Source organism: Oncorhynchus mykiss, chromosome 31 (assembly GCF_013265735.2).
Source record: "Oncorhynchus mykiss isolate Arlee chromosome 31, USDA_OmykA_1.1, whole genome shotgun sequence".
In the NCBI taxonomy this organism is placed as follows: Eukaryota; Metazoa; Chordata; class Actinopteri; order Salmoniformes; family Salmonidae; genus Oncorhynchus; species Oncorhynchus mykiss.
Window position 1 is genome coordinate 26,842,255 of NC_050571.1, and position 19,630 is coordinate 26,861,884.

At 44.1% G+C, this 19,630-nt stretch overlaps 1 protein-coding gene across 12 annotated transcripts in view; it reads right to left on the bottom strand.

The window, feature by feature from the left end:
• Nucleotides 1-19,630, bottom strand: part of LOC110504859 (protocadherin alpha-C2) — a 187,298-nt gene that overhangs the window by 54,120 nt on the left and 113,548 nt on the right. Inside the window, exon 1 of one of the 12 annotated variants that reach the window (XM_036969652.1) lies at nt 14,474-17,117. The exons of 10 other annotated variants lie outside the window; for them this stretch is intronic. In XM_036969652.1, the coding sequence (XP_036825547.1) occupies nt 14,474-16,840 (2,367 nt within the window). In that variant the 5' untranslated portion in view covers nt 16,841-17,117. Of the gene's footprint in view, nt 1-11,476; nt 13,953-14,473; nt 17,118-19,630 lie in introns of those variants that run through there. One more of the 12 variants, XM_036969651.1, reaches the window with a different exon arrangement.

Here is a 19,630-nt window from a genome sequence, read left to right on the forward strand (position 1 = left end):
CCCTCCCTCTCTCTATCAATCCCCTTTCCTCTCTCTATTCTCTCACTATGATGTTCTTTCTTTCCACTCTCTCTTTGTCCATCTTTGAATGTGATAAGTGAGAGCATGGCTTAGTGGGGGTGGATGCACATTTGCAGCTCTCTCTCTCTCTCTCTGAGAAACAGACTGGTGCACTATCAGTAATGAGGATCATCTCCATGGCAACCTCCATGGCAACCTCAGCTGAGCTCCCATCCCCTTGCCAAAACCCACACCCAGGAGGGAGGAAAACAGGAAGTGACGTTTTAACACACGTCCATGAAACAGAACCAGGACAAGGAGTCGACTGTCTGGAGGGGCCCAATTATCATTAGCCCAATCACATTGAACACGATGCAATCAACACCTGAGCCAGATCTCTGGGGGTAAGGGTGGGGTGAGGAGAACAATTCTAAGTCATGTTTTTGGGTCACAATAGTTGATCCCATCTGGATGGTTACTGAACCTAAATGACTTACAGTAGGTGAATTAGGGCCCTGCTGTGTAGAAATACCATCCAGTTCAGATGTGAAGCACTTAGCTGGCTACCTCATCCAGGATAATGTCCTTAGATAATCAATAATGTAATGCTTTTTGCAACACTGGGGCCAGCAGAGCAGAGGAAGAGGCTTTAAGCCAACACACATTAACACACAGTATCTGCAATACACATATTAATAAAGAACTGACACACAGCTAAATACATGACTACATACACTGCTGCTATTACAAAAGAAGAAACACACCACATATGCTGCAATACTATGAAATACAAATAATATATATTGCTATGAAGCAGAACACACACACTCACACATACTCAGAGAACACACTGACAAACACACACCCACCCACACACAGAAGTAGTGGTGATCTGAGGGATATGAATAAGCCCCTCGACCACATTCCCCTAGCCCTTTATCCCGCCTCCCCTGTTTAGCTGTGATTGACAGCTGGATTCCTGCCGGTGCTGTCAGCCCCGCCCAGCCCAGGGTGTACCTCTCTGAGACGCCAGGGCTCCGAGAGATCCCTGCTGCTGCAGCACAGAACGGAAAATTACCAGCGCCTCCCCCTCCTGTTCTGTCTCTCTCTCCCTCCCTCATCACTCTCCCTCTCTCACACACACACAGTGAGCAGCAGTATACAGAGAGCATACTGAACCACTCAAAAGCAAAGAGACAGCTCCAGGCATTATTACTGGAACCATGCTGGAGCCATGCTGGAGCCATGCTGGAGCCATACTGGAGCCATGCTGGAGCCATACTAGAGCCATGCTGGAGCCATGATGGAGCCATGCTGGAGCCATACTGGAGTCATGCTGGAGCCATGCTGGAGTCATGCTGGAGTCATGATGGAGCCATGCTGGAGCCATTATGGAGCCATACTGGAGCCATGCTGGAGCCATGATGGAGCCATACTAGAGCCATGCTGGAGCCATGCTGGAGCCATACTGGAGCCATGCTGGAGCCATGCTGGAGCCATACTAGAGCCATGCTGGAGCCATGCTGGAGCCATACTGGAGCCATACTGGAGTCATGCTGGAGCCATGCTGGAGCCATACTGGAGCCATGCTGGAGTCATGCTGGAGTCATGATGGAGCCATGCTGGAGCCATGCTGGAGCCATACTGGAGCCATGCTGGAGCCATACTGGAGCCATGCTGAAGCCATACTAGAGCCATGCTGGAGCCATACTGGGCCCAAACGTATCAGAGAGAGAGATAGCATGGCAATATAGAGAATCTGTTATTTATTACTCTCAGACACCTAGTGATCTTCCTAACACACCCTGACCCACTTCCACATGCACAGCACTGCAACATTCAGAACCCCTGTGTGATCATAGAGAGCCCCAAAGCACATGGAGAAGACTAAAATATGAGCCAACCAAAATATCATACTGTGGCTCTGAGCTTGTATTTTACTTAGTTGTTTATACTGACCCACCACTCACTAAAATGAGGTCAGTGCATTATCAAATAGTATGAAATAATGTATTAACAAACAGGATACATCATAGCGCTTAATGTGAGGCAGTGCCTAAGAGCACACAATATTAACAAAACCACTTGAATGCCACTGGTTACAAACAAGCACCACTTTAAATGGCAAAAAGAAAGCTAAATCCACACAAGTAGATAGCGTTTGCAGTTGATATACACAGTTTGTGGTCAAATAAAAGGGTCTGAGCAGCTTACATGCTGAGCGGATCAAGCCGCCCTGACATACTTAGTGTATGTTAATGAAAATGGGGAGAATCCTGTTTACAGGGTGCTGAGGCAGATAGTACACGTCTGGGGAGAGGGATGATATTTCACCATTCCTCCTCTCAGCTGCTGCCCACACACTCCCACAATACACACACACTCCCACAATACACACACACTCCCACAATACACACACAATCCCACAGATACACGCACACACACTCCCACAGATACAGATACACACACTCCCACAATACACACACACTTCCACAGATACACACACACTTCCACAGATATACACACACTCCCACAGATACACACACACTCCCACAGATACACACACACTCCAACAATACACACACACACTTCCATAGATACACACACACACTTCCACAGATACACACACACACACACACACACACAGATACACACACACTCCCACAGATACACACACACTTCCACAGATACACACACACACACACTCCCACAGATACACACACACTTCCACAGATACACACACACTTCCACAGATATACACACACTCCCACAGATACACACACACTCCCACAGATACACACACACTCCAACAATACACACACACACTTCCATAGATACACACACACACTTCCACAGATACACACACACACACACACACAGATACACACACACTCCCACAGATACACACACACTTCCACAGATATACACACACTCCCACAGATACACACACACTCCCACAGATACACACACACTCCAACAATACACACACACACTTCCATAGATACACACACACACTTCCACAGATACACACACACACACACACACACACAGATACACACACACACACACACACACACAGATACACACACACTCCCACAGATACACACACACTTCCACAGATACACACACACACACACTCCCACAGATACACACACACTTCCACAGATACACACACAGCCCCACAGATACACACACACTCCCACAGATACACACACACACTTCCACAGATACACACACACACACACAGATACACACACACTCCCACAGATACACACACACTTCCACAGATACACACACACACACTCCCACAGATACACACACACTTCCACAGATACACACACAGCCCCACAGATACACACACAGTCCCACAGATACAGATACACACACTCCCACAATACACACACACACTCCCACAATACACACACACACTTCCACAGATACACAAACACACACACACTCCCACAATACACGCACACACTCCCACAATACACACACCCACTTCCACAGATACAGACACACACTCCCACAATACACACACACACTCCCACAGATACAGATACACACACACTCCCACAATACACACACACACTTCCACAGATACAGATACACACACACTCCCACAATACACACACACACTTCCAAAGATACAGATACACACACACTCCCACAATGCACACACACACTTCCACAGATACAGATACACACACACTCCCACAATACACACACACACTCCCACAGATACAGATACACACACACACACACACTCCCACAATACACACACACACTCCCACAGATACACACACACTCCCACAATACACACACACACTCCCACAGATACAGATACATACACACTCCCACAATACACACATACACACTCCCACAATACACACACACACTCCCACAATACACACACATACTACCACAGATAAAGATAAACTCACACAAATACACACACACTCCCACAATACACACACACACTCCCACACATCCAGATACACACACACTCCCACACATCCAGATACACACACACTCCCACAGATACAGATACACACACACACACAGATACAAACACATTCACACACACACTGAGAATACAAGGCTGATGGACTGAAAGCGGGAGGGGAGAGGGAAGGAGGGGGTGGGGAGAGATAGATATACTGTACATTGAAATTGAGGGAAATACTGTGAGACTGATGGAAAGCAACATGATACGTAAAGAAAGATAGACAGAGATGGACTGAAAGAAAGATAGACAGAGAAAGAAAGAGAGATGGACACAGAGATGGACTGACAGAAAGATAGACAGAGATTCCTCCTCTCAGCTGCTGCCCACACACTCCCACAATACACACACACTCCCACAATACACACACACTCCCACAATACACACACAATCCCACAGATACACGCACACACACTCCCACAGATACAGATACACACACTCCCACAATACACACACACTTCCACAGATACACACACACTTCCACAGATATACACACACTCCCACAGATACACACACACTCCCACAGATACACACACACTCCAACAATACACACACACACTTCCATAGATACACACACACACTTCCACAGATACACACACACACACACACACACACAGATACACACACACTCCCACAGATACACACACACTTCCACAGATACACACACACACACACTCCCACAGATACACACACACTTCCACAGATACACACACACTTCCACAGATATACACACACTCCCACAGATACACACACACTCCCACAGATACACACACACTCCAACAATACACACACACACTTCCATAGATACACACACACACTTCCACAGATACACACACACACACACACACACACAGATACACACACACTCCCACAGATACACACACACTTCCACAGATATACACACACTCCCACAGATACACACACACTCCCACAGATACACACACACTCCAACAATACACACACACACTTCCATAGATACACACACACACTTCCACAGATACACACACACACACACACACACAGATACACACACACACACACACACACAGATACACACACACTCCCACAGATACACACACACTTCCACAGATACACACACACACACACTCCCACAGATACACACACACTTCCACAGATACACACACAGCCCCACAGATACACACACACTCCCACAGATACACACACACACTTCCACAGATACACACACACACACACAGATACACACACACTCCCACAGATACACACACACTTCCACAGATACACACACACACACTCCCACAGATACACACACACTTCCACAGATACACACACAGCCCCACAGATACACACACAGTCCCACAGATACAGATACACACACTCCCACAATACACACACACACTCCCACAATACACACACACACTTCCACAGATACACAAACACACACACACTCCCACAATACACGCACACACTCCCACAATACACACACCCACTTCCACAGATACAGACACACACTCCCACAATACACACACACACTCCCACAGATACAGATACACACACACTCCCACAATACACACACACACACACTTCCACAGATACAGATACACACACACTCCCACAATACACACACACACTTCCAAAGATACAGATACACACACACTCCCACAATGCACACACACACTTCCACAGATACAGATACACACACACTCCCACAATACACACACACACTCCCACAGATACAGATACACACACACACACACACTCCCACAATACACACACACACTCCCACAGATACACACACACTCCCACAATACACACACACACTCCCACAGATACAGATACATACACACTCCCACAATACACACATACACACTCCCACAATACACACACACACTCCCACAATACACACACATACTACCACAGATAAAGATAAACTCACACAAATACACACACACTCCCACAATACACACACACACTCCCACACATCCAGATACACACACACTCCCACACATCCAGATACACACACACTCCCACAGATACAGATACACACACACACACAGATACAAACACATTCACACACACACTGAGAATACAAGGCTGATGGACTGAAAGCGGGAGGGGAGAGGGAAGGAGGGGGTGGGGAGAGATAGATATACTGTACATTGAAATTGAGGGAAATACTGTGAGACTGATGGAAAGCAACATGATACGTAAAGAAAGATAGACAGAGATGGACTGAAAGAAAGATAGACAGAGAAAGAAAGAGAGATGGACACAGAGATGGACTGACAGAAAGATAGACAGAGAAAGAAAGAGAGATGGACACAGATGGACTGACAGAAAGATAGACAGAGAAACAAAGAGAGATGGACACAGATGGACTGACAGAAAGGAGACAGGAAAGATAGAGAAACAGTGAGAAAGGAGGAAATTAAAAATAGGAATGAGACAAGGTGACATAGACCGAAATACAAATCAAATCAACCTTCGTTTGTCACATGCGCCGAATACAACAAGTGTAGACCTTACCATGAAATGCAAGCCCTTAACCAACAGTGCAGTTCAAGAAGAGTTAAGAAAAGATTTAACAAATAGACTAAAGTAAAACATTCTAATAAAAAGTAACACAACAAGAATAACAATAACGAGACTATATACTTGGGGTACCGGTACCGAGTCAGTGTGCGAGGATACAGGTTATTTGAGGTAATTTGTACATGTAGGTAGGGGTGGCGTGACTACGCATAGATAATGAACAAGGAGAAGCAGCGGTGTACAAAAGGGAGGGGGGGTTAGTGTAAAAAGTCTGGTGGCCATTATATTAATTGTTCAGCAGTATTATGGCTTGGGGGTAGAAGCTGTTGAGGAGCCTTTTGGTCCTAGACTTGGCTCTCCGGTACCGCTTGCCGTGCGATAGCAGAGAAAACAGTCTATACTGGGTGACTGGAGTCTCTGACAATTGTATGGGATTTCCTCTGACACTGCCTATTATATAGGTCCTGGATGGCAGGAAGTTTGGCTCCTTACACGGTCAGATACCGAGCAGTTGCCATACCAGGCGGTGACGCAACCGGCCAGGATGCTCTCGATGGTGTAGCTGTAGAAACTTTTGAGGATCTGGGGATCCATGCCAAATCTTTTCAGTCTCCTGAGGGGTAAAATGTTTTGTTGTGCCCTCTTCACGACTGTCTTGGTATGTTTGGACCATGCTAGTTTGTTGGTGATGTGGACACCAAGGAACTTGAAACTCTCAACCCGCTCCACTACAGACCCGTCGGTATTAATGGGGGCCTGTTCAGCTCGCATTTTCCTGTAGTCCACGATCAGCTCCTTTGTCTTGCTCACATTGAGGGAGAGGTGATTGTCCTGGCACCACACTGCCAGTTCTCTGACCTCCTCCTTACCAGGTCGTTTGATCGTTGTCGGTAATCAAACATACCACTGTTGTGTCATCAGCAAACTTAATGATGGTGTTTGAGTCATGTTTGCCCAGGCAGTTGTGGGTGAACAGGGAGTGCAGGAAGGGACTAAGTGCACACCCCTGAGGGCCCCAATGTTAAGTATCAGCGTGGCAGACGTGTTGTTGCCTACTCTTACCACCAGGGGGCGGCCCATCAGGATGCCCAGGATCCAGTTGCAGAGGGAGGTGTTTAGTCCCAGAATTCTTAGGTTAGAGGTGAGCTTTGTGGGCACTATAGTGTTGAACGCTGAGCTGTAGTCAATGAACAGCATTCTCACATAGGTGTAACTTTTGTCCAGGTGGGAAACGGCAGTGTGGAGTGCGATTGAGATTGCGTCATCTGTGGATCTGTTGGGACGGTATGCGAATTGGAGTGGGTCAAGGGTGTCCGGGAGGATGCTGTTGATGTGAGCCATGAGAGCCACGTGAGTGCTACAGGCAGTAATCATTTAGGGAGGTTACTTTTGCTTCCTTGAGCACAGGGACTATGTTTGTCTGCTTGAAACATGTAAGTATTACAAACATGGTCAGGGAAAGATTGAAATGTCAGTAAGGACACTTGACAGTTGATCCGCGCATGCTTTTAGTACACATCCTGGTAATCTATCTGGCCCAGCCGCTTTGTGAATGTTGACCTGTTTAAAGGTTTTGTTCACATCGGCTACCGAGAGCGTTATCACACAACTGTGAGAGACGGAGTCTAAAACAAAAATCCAGAAAATCACATTGTATGATTTTTAAGTAATTAATTTGCATTTTATTGCATGTCATAAGTATTTGATCACCTACCAACCAGTAAGAATTCTGGCTCTCATATTCGTTTTTCTTTAAGAAGCCCTCCTGTTCTCCACTCATTACCTGTATTAACTGCACCTGTTTGAATTCGTTACCTGTATAAAAGACACCTGTCCACACACTCAATCAAACAGAATCCATCCTCTCCACAATGGCCAAGACCAGAGAGCTGTGTAAGGACATCGGGGATACAATTGTAGACCTGCACAGGGCTGGGAAGGGTTACAGGACAATAGGCAAGCAGCTTGGTGAGAAGGCAACAACTGTTGGCGCAATTATTAGAAAATGGAAGAAGTTCAAGATGATGGTCAATCACCCTCGGTCTGGGGCTCCATGCAAGATCTCACCTCGTGGGGCATCAATGATCATGAGGAAGGTGAGGGATCAGCCCAGAACTACACGGCAGGACGTGGTCAATGACCTGAAGAGAGCTGGCACCACAGTCTCAAAGAAAACCATTAGTAACACACTACGCCGTCATGGATTAAAATCCTGCAGCGCACGCAAAGTCCCCCTGCTCAAGCCAGCGCATGTCCAGTCCCGTCTGAAGTTTGCCAATGACCATCTGGATGATCCAGAGGAGGAATGGGAGAAGGTCATGTGGTCTGATGAGACAAAAATAGAGCTTTTTGGTGTAAACTCCACTCGCCGTGTTTGGAAGAAGAGGAAGGATGAGTACAACCCCAAGAACACCATCCCAACCATGAAGCATGGAGGTGGAAACATCATTCTTTGGGGATGCTTTTCTGCAAAGGGGACAGGACGACTGCACCGTATTGAGGGGAGGATGGATGGGGCCATGTATCGCGAGATCTTGGCAAACAACCTCCTTCCCTCAGTAAGAGCATTGAAGATGGGTCGTGGTTGGGTCTTCCTGCATGACAACGACTCGAAACACACAGCCAGGGCAACTAAGGAGTGGCTCCGTAAGAAGCATCTCAAGGTCCTGGAGTGGCCTAGCCAGTCTCCAGACCTGAACCCAATAGAAAATCTTTGGAGGGAGCTGAAAGTCCGTATTGCCCAGCGACAGCCCCGAAACCTGAAGGATCTGGAGAAGGTCTGTATGGAGGAGTGGGCCAAAATCCCTGCTGCAGTGTGTGCAAACCTGGTCAAGAACTACAGGAAACGTATGATCACTGTAATTGCAAACAAAGGTTTCTGTACCAAATATTAAGTTCTGCTTTTCTGATGTATCAAATACTAATGTCATGCAATACAATGCTAATGAATTACTTAAAAATCATACATTGTGATTTTATGAATTTTTGTTTTAGATTCCGTCTCTCAGTGTTGAAGTGTGCGAATGATAAAAATTACAGACATCTACATGCTTTGTAAGTAGGAAAACCTGCAAAATCGGCTGTGTATCAAATACTTGTTCTCCCCACTGTAAATGCCAACTCTCTTGGTAGTTAGTGTGGTCTACAGCTTATCATACGGTACTCTACCTCAGGCGAGCAATACCTCGAGACTTCTTTAATATTAGACATCACGCACCAGCTGTTACTGACAAATATACACACACCCACACCTCGTAAGACATAGCTTCTCTGTTCTGCCGGTGCACTGAAAATTCCGCCAGCTCTATATTATACGTGTCATCGTTTAGCCACGTCTCAGTGAAACTTAAGATATTACCGTTTTTAATGTCCTGTTGGAAGGATAATTTTAATCGTAGGTCATCCATTTTATTTTCCAATGATTACACATTAGAAAGAAGAGCGAAAGGCACTGGGAGTTTATTCGCTCGCCTATGGATTCTCAGGAGGCATTCCGATCTGCGGCCCCTTTTCCTGTGTCTTTTCTTCAAGCAGATGACGGGGATCTGGGCCTGTTCCACTGAATGCAGTACATCCTTTTCGTCGGACTCGTTAAAGGAAAACGTTTTTTCCAGTCCACGGTGAGTAATCGCTGTTTTGATGTCCAGAAGTTATTTTAGGTCATAAGAGACGGTAGCAACAAGATTATGTACAAAATAACTTTAAAAATATGTTACACAAAACGCAAAAAAACCTAACAAAATAGCACATCTGGTTGGGAGAATGTAAAAAGTCAGCCATGTTCTTCGGCGCCATCTTTTCAAGGGAGAGCGATAGAGAGACAGGGGAAGGGCAGAGGGATAGAGAGAAATGTATGTTAAAAGTTGGGAACCTAAGAGAAAAACAGAGACCATGAGATTGAGAGAAAGGCACAGTGAGTCAGGGAAATGTAGGAAGAAGGGGAGAGAAAGAGGGAGATATATATATATATATATATATATATTTTTTTTTTTTAAAGGTTAGAGAATGAAAGCGAGTGATTACTCATGCACTCAAAAGTGAAAGTAAGGATTGTTACAGCAGACATCTTGCAAGGCGTGGGAACAGCATAAATAAGGGCAGAGAGACAGGCTTCTTCTGTCATCCACATACCTCCTGGGGACTCAGAGAGATAGACAGACCCCTGACTGTGCCAGGCCATCTCACTCGCACACAGAAACACATACTACACCATAAAAATGATGGTCTGTTTGTTTCAATTGCTATATCAGTTAACCTGGGTGGTGTTTGTGAAAGATTCAACAACATGCAATCATGATCTATCAATCGACCTTGTGAATGCAAGGGATTGCCTTACTGACTGACAGATGAGCATATTTTCAATGTTCAGAGAGGGAGTGATGGACTCAGAAGAAGGTACTGAGGAGTAGCATTCCGTACATGGGGATAGGCATTGACATGATATAATTACAAAAAAACAATAAACCTACATCATGTGAAAGTATTGGTTCCTTCACAATGATGACAACCAATAATCCATCAAAGAAAACAAACAGCTGACATTCTGATTCTGCTTTCATTACAAAGTTCATAATTTGCCCTTTCCAATCAGTCTACAACTCTATCCGTGGTAAAACTATATATTCATTGAAATAGAATCAATACAAAAGTAGCTTGCAACTAGTTTCCACTAGCGCCATGAAGAGCCATTCATACCTCACAGAGGAATAAACACTGAGCGCGAATATTGAGTTCTGAAAGGTTAGCGCGCCTTCAGCACCTTGGAAAGCAACACTGGATCTATTTACCTAGGAGGCCATACGGACAGTGCAAAACAAAGCCAATGTGACAACTCTCGAGGGGTGGGCTGATTTCCGGAAAAGAGGCATTTCTAAAACCATAATCTTGACTGCATCACGTTAAAATGAGCAATACAGTTTCAATTTAATAGAAAATAGGCCCGTTTATGTATATAGATCTTACCTTATCATTATTAGGAAGCGTTTGTGTTCTGTTAAACGTGTCATTTCCATTAATACTGATCAGTTCTGCATCTGCAGGTGGATACGGAGCGGGGAAAACCACTACGTCACTCTTCAGTGTGTCTGAGCTGAAACACACGTCATACTGCTGAGTAGACTTAGAGTAAGACCAGCTTCCGTCAGGGTGTGTGGTGATCATTGGGGCGCTGTACCTTCTGAAACTGTCCTCTGTCCTGTGGCATTTTACAGCTATTAAACTGATGAGGCTCAGTAAAAATATCACTGACACCGAGGCAATGGCGATCAACAAATACAGGTTTAAATCAGAGAAGTTCTCCTCCTTTCTCGGCACATTTCTGAATTGAGTCTGGATTTCACCTGTACTTTCAATCACCACTACATCAATAGACACAGTCGCTGACAGGGAGGGTTCTCCGTTATCAGAAACCAACACGACCAACGGGTGAGTTTTCAGGTCATTGTCACTCATTCTCCTCTTAGTCCTTAGTTCCCCGGTGCTGGTTCCGATTCGGAAGAGGTTGGTTCCCTTGGGCTCAGAGATGTGATAAGAAAGCAGCGCATTGTAGCCAGAGTCGGCGTCTACAGCCCTGATCTTGGCCACAAAGTAGCCCGCTTCAGCAGAATAGGGAACGTTCTCAGTGGTAACTGAGCCGTGCTCAGAATAGGGCGCGAGAATCCCAGGACTGTTGTCATTCTCATCCAGGATAAAAACGTCCACAGTCACGTTGCTGCTGAGTGGAGGAACACCAGAGTCTGTGGCCTGAACTTTAAACTGGAAAGTTTTTATCTCCTCATAGTTAAAAGACTGCAGACTGATTATATCTCCAGTATCAGAGTTTATATTTACAGATGATGATATTGAAACACTTTTATCTAATAACGAATACGTCATCTTTGCATTTTCATCTGAATCTGGGTCAAAAGCAGACATCATGTAAATGACGTCTCCTATCGGACTGTTCTCTTTCACATAAACATTAATCACGGGTTCTGAGAAGTGAGGAGCGTTGTCATTTACATCAGAAACGTGTACTGTAATAACGCTGGTGCTGGAGAGAGGCGGGGTCCCTTCATCCGTAGCTGTGATGGTGACATTGTACTGAGAAGCGCTCTCTCTGTCAAGAGGTCCATCAACCACTAAGGAATAATGATTATTGTATGAGTTGTTTATCGTGAATGGCACAGAGCCTAGTATTTTAACCTGTATAGCGCCATTTGTGCCTGCGTCATTGTCTTTCGCAGTTATCAGACCAACCGTTGTCCCTATTGACGCATCCTCTTTCACTACGTTAACTAAAGAAGTGATAAATATCTCTGGTGTATTGTCATTCACGTCAGTTATTTCAACCAGGACTTTACAGTGAGATGCTCTAGGATTGTGTCCCCTGTCTTGAGCTTGGACACGTATTTCAACAGCATAGTTTTTTTCGTGATCCAACTCGCTTTTAACCGTTATTTCACCGGTAGCTGCATTAATGGCAAATGCGGCAATGTTATTGTCACTGTTTTGGTTAATGAAAATATAAACAATTTCCCCATTCAGATCTTCATCTGCGTCACTCGCTTGAACCGTGATGACGGATGCACCTATAGGCGTATTCTCAGGAATACGAGCTTTATAAAGTGGCTTTTTAAAAACGGGTATATTATCGTTAACGTCTTTCACATTTACAATGATAAGCGATGTCCCTGATCTAGGGGGTTTTCCTCCTTCTACAGCGGTCAGTGTGAGCTGGATAACGGGCTGTTTCTCTCGGTCTAAAGCTTTCTGCAGCACTAACTCAGCAGACACACTCTGCTCTCCACCGCTCTGTACATCCAGGGAGAAGTGTTCATTCGGGCTCAGCTTGTAGCTGTTTACTGAGTTAGCCCCTACATCCATGTCATAGGCGCTTTCCAAAGGAAATCTCTCCCCTGGAAATGCAGATTCAGATACATTCAAATATGTTTTAGAGGACCTAAACGAGGGTGAGTTGTCATTTATATCCAAAACATTCACTTCAAATCTGTATAGATTCAACGGCAAATTCACAATGGCTTCCAGTTCTAACGAACACTTCGTGCTCCGAGCACAGAGGTCGTCTCTGTCTATTCTCTCTCTCACGGACAGAATTCCATTTTTTTTATTTACATCAAAATACCTCTGATTGGGTCCGGATATCTTAAACCCACGATATTCAAGTTGCTGCACATCTAGATGCAAATCCTTCGCCAAATGTCCAACAACAGTGCCCTGGTTAGATTCCTCCGATATGGAATAGACGATCTGTGCTGAAGCGATACTCCAAAGATGACATAACGGGAGGAGATAGTACATCCGCGAAGGAAACATAACCCATTTGTGAGTCATTGTGTCGGTATTCCGTTAACGAAACATTATGTGAAGAACAGAGGCTATCACCCGCATAAATGCGTAAACCAAAACAGAACCAGACGAGTGCCACGATGTTCTGCTGCTCACCCGAACAAAGCCTTTTTTTTTCCCCCAACAACGACCAATGCTCCTGTGTGGGGCGGAGCCTCCCACGGCGAGCGAGGATTTACACTGCGTGAGAGGATAGCGATACCGTGTGGATATATAAAACAATCAAACATTTCTGTGGAAGTGGACACCAAACACAGTAAACTCCGCCCAAAAAGTTAGTGACCACAAGATGACCAAATTATGACCTTGGTGAGTTCTGACCAACATGATTAGGGTCTGTACTAAACATACACCAACACTTTACAATGTCCATAGGCCTACAATTTAAAGTACGCGGTGCATTTCAGAACCATGAACAGCAAGGCCTGCATCTTTTTCACCGCACGCAAATAGTCAGCCGATTTTACAGGTGAAAACTTTGAAATGTACAGTATTTCAATGATCAATTAAATGAGTGAAAAAAAAGAAAATGACAATGTCATAAGGACCTTTAGAAGACATATAATGCAATCATTACGGCACACATTTCGTTCACTGAACTGTACTTCTTACCTTCTCATTGTTGGGTAATGTCTGAGTCCTGTTAAAAGTGTCATTTCCATTAATACTGATCAGTTCTGCATCTGCAGGTGGATACGGAGCAGGGAAAACCACTACGTCACTCTTCAGTGTGTCTGAGCTGAAACACACGTCATACTGCTGAGTAGATTTAGAGTAAGACCAGCTTCCGTCAGGGTGTGTGGTGATCACTGGGGCGCTGTACCTTCTGAAACTGTCCTCTGTCCTGTGGCATTTTACAACTATTAAACTGATGAGGCTCAGTAAAAATATCACTGACACCGAGGCAATGGCGATCAACAAATACAGGTTTAAATCAGAGAAGTTATCCTCCTTTCTCGGCACATTTCTGAATTGAGTCTGGATTTCACCTGTACTTTCAACCACCACTACATCAATAGACACAGTCGCTGACAGTGAGGGTTCTCCGTTATCAGAAACCAACACGACCAACGGGTGAGTTTTCAGGTCATTGTCACTCATTCTCCTCTTAGTCCTCAGTTCCCCGGTGCTGGTTCCGATTCGGAAGAGGTTGGTTCCCTTGGGCTCAGAGATGTGATAAGAAAGCAGCGCATTGTAGCCAGAGTCGGCGTCTACAGCCCTGATCTTGGCCACAAAGTAGCCCGCTTCAGCAGAATAGGGAACGTTCTGAGTATTAACGGAGCCGTGCTCAGAATAGGGCGCGAGAATCCCAGGACTGTTGTCATTCTCATCCAGGATAAAAACGTTTACAGTCACGTTGCTGCTGAGTGGAGGAACACCAGAATCTGTGGCCTGAACTTTAAACTGGAAAGTTTTGATCTCCTCATAGTTAAAAGACTGCAGACTGATTATATCTCCAGTATCAGAGTTTATATTTACAGATGATATTGGAACCCTTTTATCTAATAATGTATATGTAATCTTTGAGTTTTTTTCGGAATCTCGATCAATAGCTGAAATCGTAAAAATGACGTCTCCTACCGGACTGTTCTCTTTCACATAAACATTAATCACGGGTTCTGAGAAGAGAGGCGCGTTGTCATTCACATCAGAAACATGTATTGTAATATCGCTGGTGCTGGAGAGAGGCGGGGTCCCTTCATCCGTAGCTGTGATAGTGACATTATACTGAGAAGCAATCTCTCTGTCCAGAGGCCCATCAACCACTAATGTATAATAGTTTTTATAGTTTGACTTTAGTTTAAAGGGGACAGACCCCGCAACTATAAAATGTGTAAGTCCGTTATTACCTCCGTCTTTATCAGTTACTGTTACCAAGGCGACCACGGTCCCTATCTCAGCATCTTCCTTTACTGGGCTCATAAGTGATGTTACTGCGATTTCAGGAGCATTGTCATTGACATCAATAACTTCTACTAACACTTTAGAATAACCACTGCGAGGCGAGGAGCCTTGGTCCCTCGCCTGAACTCGAATTTCATATGCAGCATTTTCTTCATGATCCAATTTCCGTTTAACAGTAATTTCACCACTTTGTGAATCTATTGAAAAATCATCTGCAGAATTTACATTTCCACGTTTCATGAAGCTATATGCAATGTCAGCATGTGTACCTTCATCTAAATCCGTAGCCTCTAGCTTCAATATTGTTGTCCCCAAAGATACATTTTCATGAACACGGACCTTGTAAAGTGGTTTAGTAAATGTTGGCGAGTTATCATTGACATCAATTAAGTTAACAATGATCTGTGAAGTCCCGGATCTTGGAGGTTTTCCTCCATCTACAGCGGTCAGTGTGAGTTGGATAACGGGCTGTTTCTCTCGGTCTAAAGCTTTCTGCAGAACTAACTCAGCAGACACACTCTGCTCTCCACCGCTCTGTACATCCAGGGAGAAGTGTTCATTCGGGTTCAGCTTGTAGCCGTTTACCGAGTTACTGCCCGTATCTGCGTCATTGGCAATCGGTAAAGGATATCTCTCTCCAGAGGAGGAAGACTCTGATATGTTAACTATATGAAAGCTTTCTAGAAATGTAGGTGCATTATCATTGATGTCTAATATGTGTATTTCAATACGGTGAATAAGCATAGGATGGCTCAATATGGCTTCTATATTTAAGGAGCACTTTGCCGTATTCGGACAAAGCTCCTCTCTGTCTATCCTCTCGTTAACGTACAGAATTCCTGTTTTCAAATTAGCCTCGACAAATCTCTTACTCTGACCGAATGCAATCCTTAGACCCCTCGACTCCAGTTCCTGAACATTAAGATTTAAATCCTTAGCGAGATTCCCCACAAACGTGCCTTTGTCCACCTCCTCTGAAACGGAGTAAGAGATCTGTGCTGCAGACCAGTCAAATAAACAAAGCAACACGACGCACTGAATCCAAACGCGTTCTCTTTGTCTTCGACAACCCATCGCTGCTTGCGCAAAATAACTGAATCCAAGTAATGGTCAAGTACCCATTAAAACTCTCGAATATTCCGTTATATGTCAGAGATCCTGTACAGCCCAGCCCTCTCCGTCTCACTACCATTCGAGTTCATCGCTTCACAATTCGCTCGAGACTGGTGGCGCTCGACTCTTTTTCATTCAGGGAGGAGGAGTTACAAGTATCTCGATAACATCTCTCCCATTTATGGTCCATAGTGACACCGTGTGTTACTTTTATACATATTTTATTCTTTACATTACAATGTATATTTTTACAGTTTTTTTTTTTTTTTTTTACAATACTGAGATAACCTGAAGTAGACAACCTCGTGTTGATCATTCACTCACAGAAAGGCCTATGTATGTAAAAGTCAAACTGTTCTGTTAAATGAAAAAAAAATGGAAAACATAAGAAAAGTAAATCAACCTCATGTAATGAAAAACGTGTCATCTAGTGCCATCTTCGGATAACAATAGCAGAATCTATAAGAATCAATGAATAAAACAAACAGGAGACATTGATCACACACAGCAACGTGCTGGCCTATCAATCTAAAATTAACGTTCATCAGCAGAGAGCGAGAACGGTTTCAGCAACATAGACAGCACTTGATAAGCGTTCACGCATGCTGAACAAACCTTTTGACAGGGTTGAAATGGATAAAGTTACAGTATGCATCTATAGGCGCTTATAATGTCAATGGCAATTGTGCAGTCTATCATCAATCTGAAACACGACGTATATGTATATTTCCCATGCGTTGTAACCTTTCGTGCCTATTTACTCACAATACCTAATATATGTACAACTTTGTTGGGATTTGACACATCAACACATTCGTGAAGCGCAACACTATTGTACAGTGTAGCAGGAAGTAATTTACACCTTGAACGCTTGGCGCGAAGATTAAGCACTGAAGTGTAGAGCCTTTTCAGAACCATGGACAGCAACATTAGCTCAATCAAGCCAGGAGGCCAAACGCACTGGTCAAAACAAATCCAATGTAACAACTCTCGAGTGGGGGGCTGTTTTCAAGGAAAGAGTAAATTATAAAATAATATGATTTTACTGCTAGGAGTTCAAAGGAGAAATACAGATATAATTCAATAGAAAAATAGTAAATAGAAGCATGACGACCATCACTTCTGAGCAGCATGTACAGTGCCTTGCGAAAGTCTTCGGCCCCCTTGAACTTTGCGACCTTTTGCCACATTTCAGGCTTCAAACATAAAGATATAAAACTGTATTTTTTTGTGAAGAATCAACAACAAGTGGGACACAATCATGAAGTGGAATGACATTTATTGGATATTTCAAACTTTTTTAACAAATCAAAAACTGAAAAATTGGGCGTGCAAAATTATTCAGCCCCTTTACTTTCAGTGCAGAAAACTCTCTCCAGAAGTTCAGTGAGGATCTCTGAATGATCCAATGTTGACCTAAATGACTAATGATGATAAATACAATCCACCTGTGTGTAATCAAGTCTCCGTATAAATGCACCTGCACTGTGATAGTCTCAGAGGTCCGTTAAAAGCACAGAGAGCATCATGAAGAACAAGGAACACACCAGGCAGGTCCGAGATACTGTTGTGAAGAAGTTTAAAGACATATTTGGATACAAAAAGATTTCCCAAGCTTTAAACATCCCAAGGAGCACTGTGCAAGCGATAATATTGAAATGGAAGGAGTATCAGACCACTGCAAATCTACCAAGACCTGGCCGTCCCTCTAAACTTTCAGCTCATACAAGGAGAAGACTGATCAGAGATGCAGCCAAGAGGCCCATGATCACTCTGGATGAACTGCAGAGATCTACAGCTGAGGTGGGAGACTCTGTCCATAGGACAACAATCAGTCGTATATTGCACAAATCTGGCCTTTATGGAAGAGTGGCAAGAAGAAAGCCATTTCTTAAAGATATACATAAAAAGTGTCGTTTAAAGTTTGCCACAAGCCACCTGGGAGACACACCAAACATGTGGAAGAAGGTGCTCTGGTCAGATGAAACCAAAATTGAACTTTTTGGCAACAATGCAAAACGTTATGTTTGGCGTAAAAGCAACACAGCTGAACACATCATCCCCACTGTCAAACATGGTGGTGGCAGCATCATGGTTTGGGCCTGCTTTTCTTCAGCAGGGACAGGGAAGATGGTTAAAATTGATGGGAAGATGGATGGAGCCAAATACAGGACCATTCTGGAAGAAAACCTGATGGAGTCTGCAAAAGACCTGAGACTGGGACGGAGATGTGTCTTCCAACAAGACAATGATCCAAAACATAAAGCAAAATCTACAATGGAATGGTTCAAAAATAAACATATCCAGGTGTTAGAATGGCCAAGTCAAAGTCCAGACCTGAATCCAATCGAGAATCTGTGGAAAGAACTGAAAACTGTTGTTCACAAATGCTCTCCATCCAACCTCACTGAGCTCGAGCTGTTTTGCAAGGAGGAATGGGAAAAAATGTCAGTCTCTCGATGTGCAAAACTGATAGAGACATACCCCAAGCGACTTACAGCTGTAATCACAGCAAAAGGTGGCGCTACAAAGTATTAACTTAAGGGGGCTGAATAATTTTGCACGCCCAATTTTTCAGTTTTTGATTTGTTAAAAAAGTTTGAAATATCCAATAAATGTCGTTCCACTTCATGATTGTGTCCTACTTGTTGTTGATTCTTCACAAAAAATACAGTTTTATATCTTTATGTTTGAAGCCTGAAATGTGGCAAAAAGTCGCAAAGTTCAAGGGGGCCGAATACTTTCGCAAGG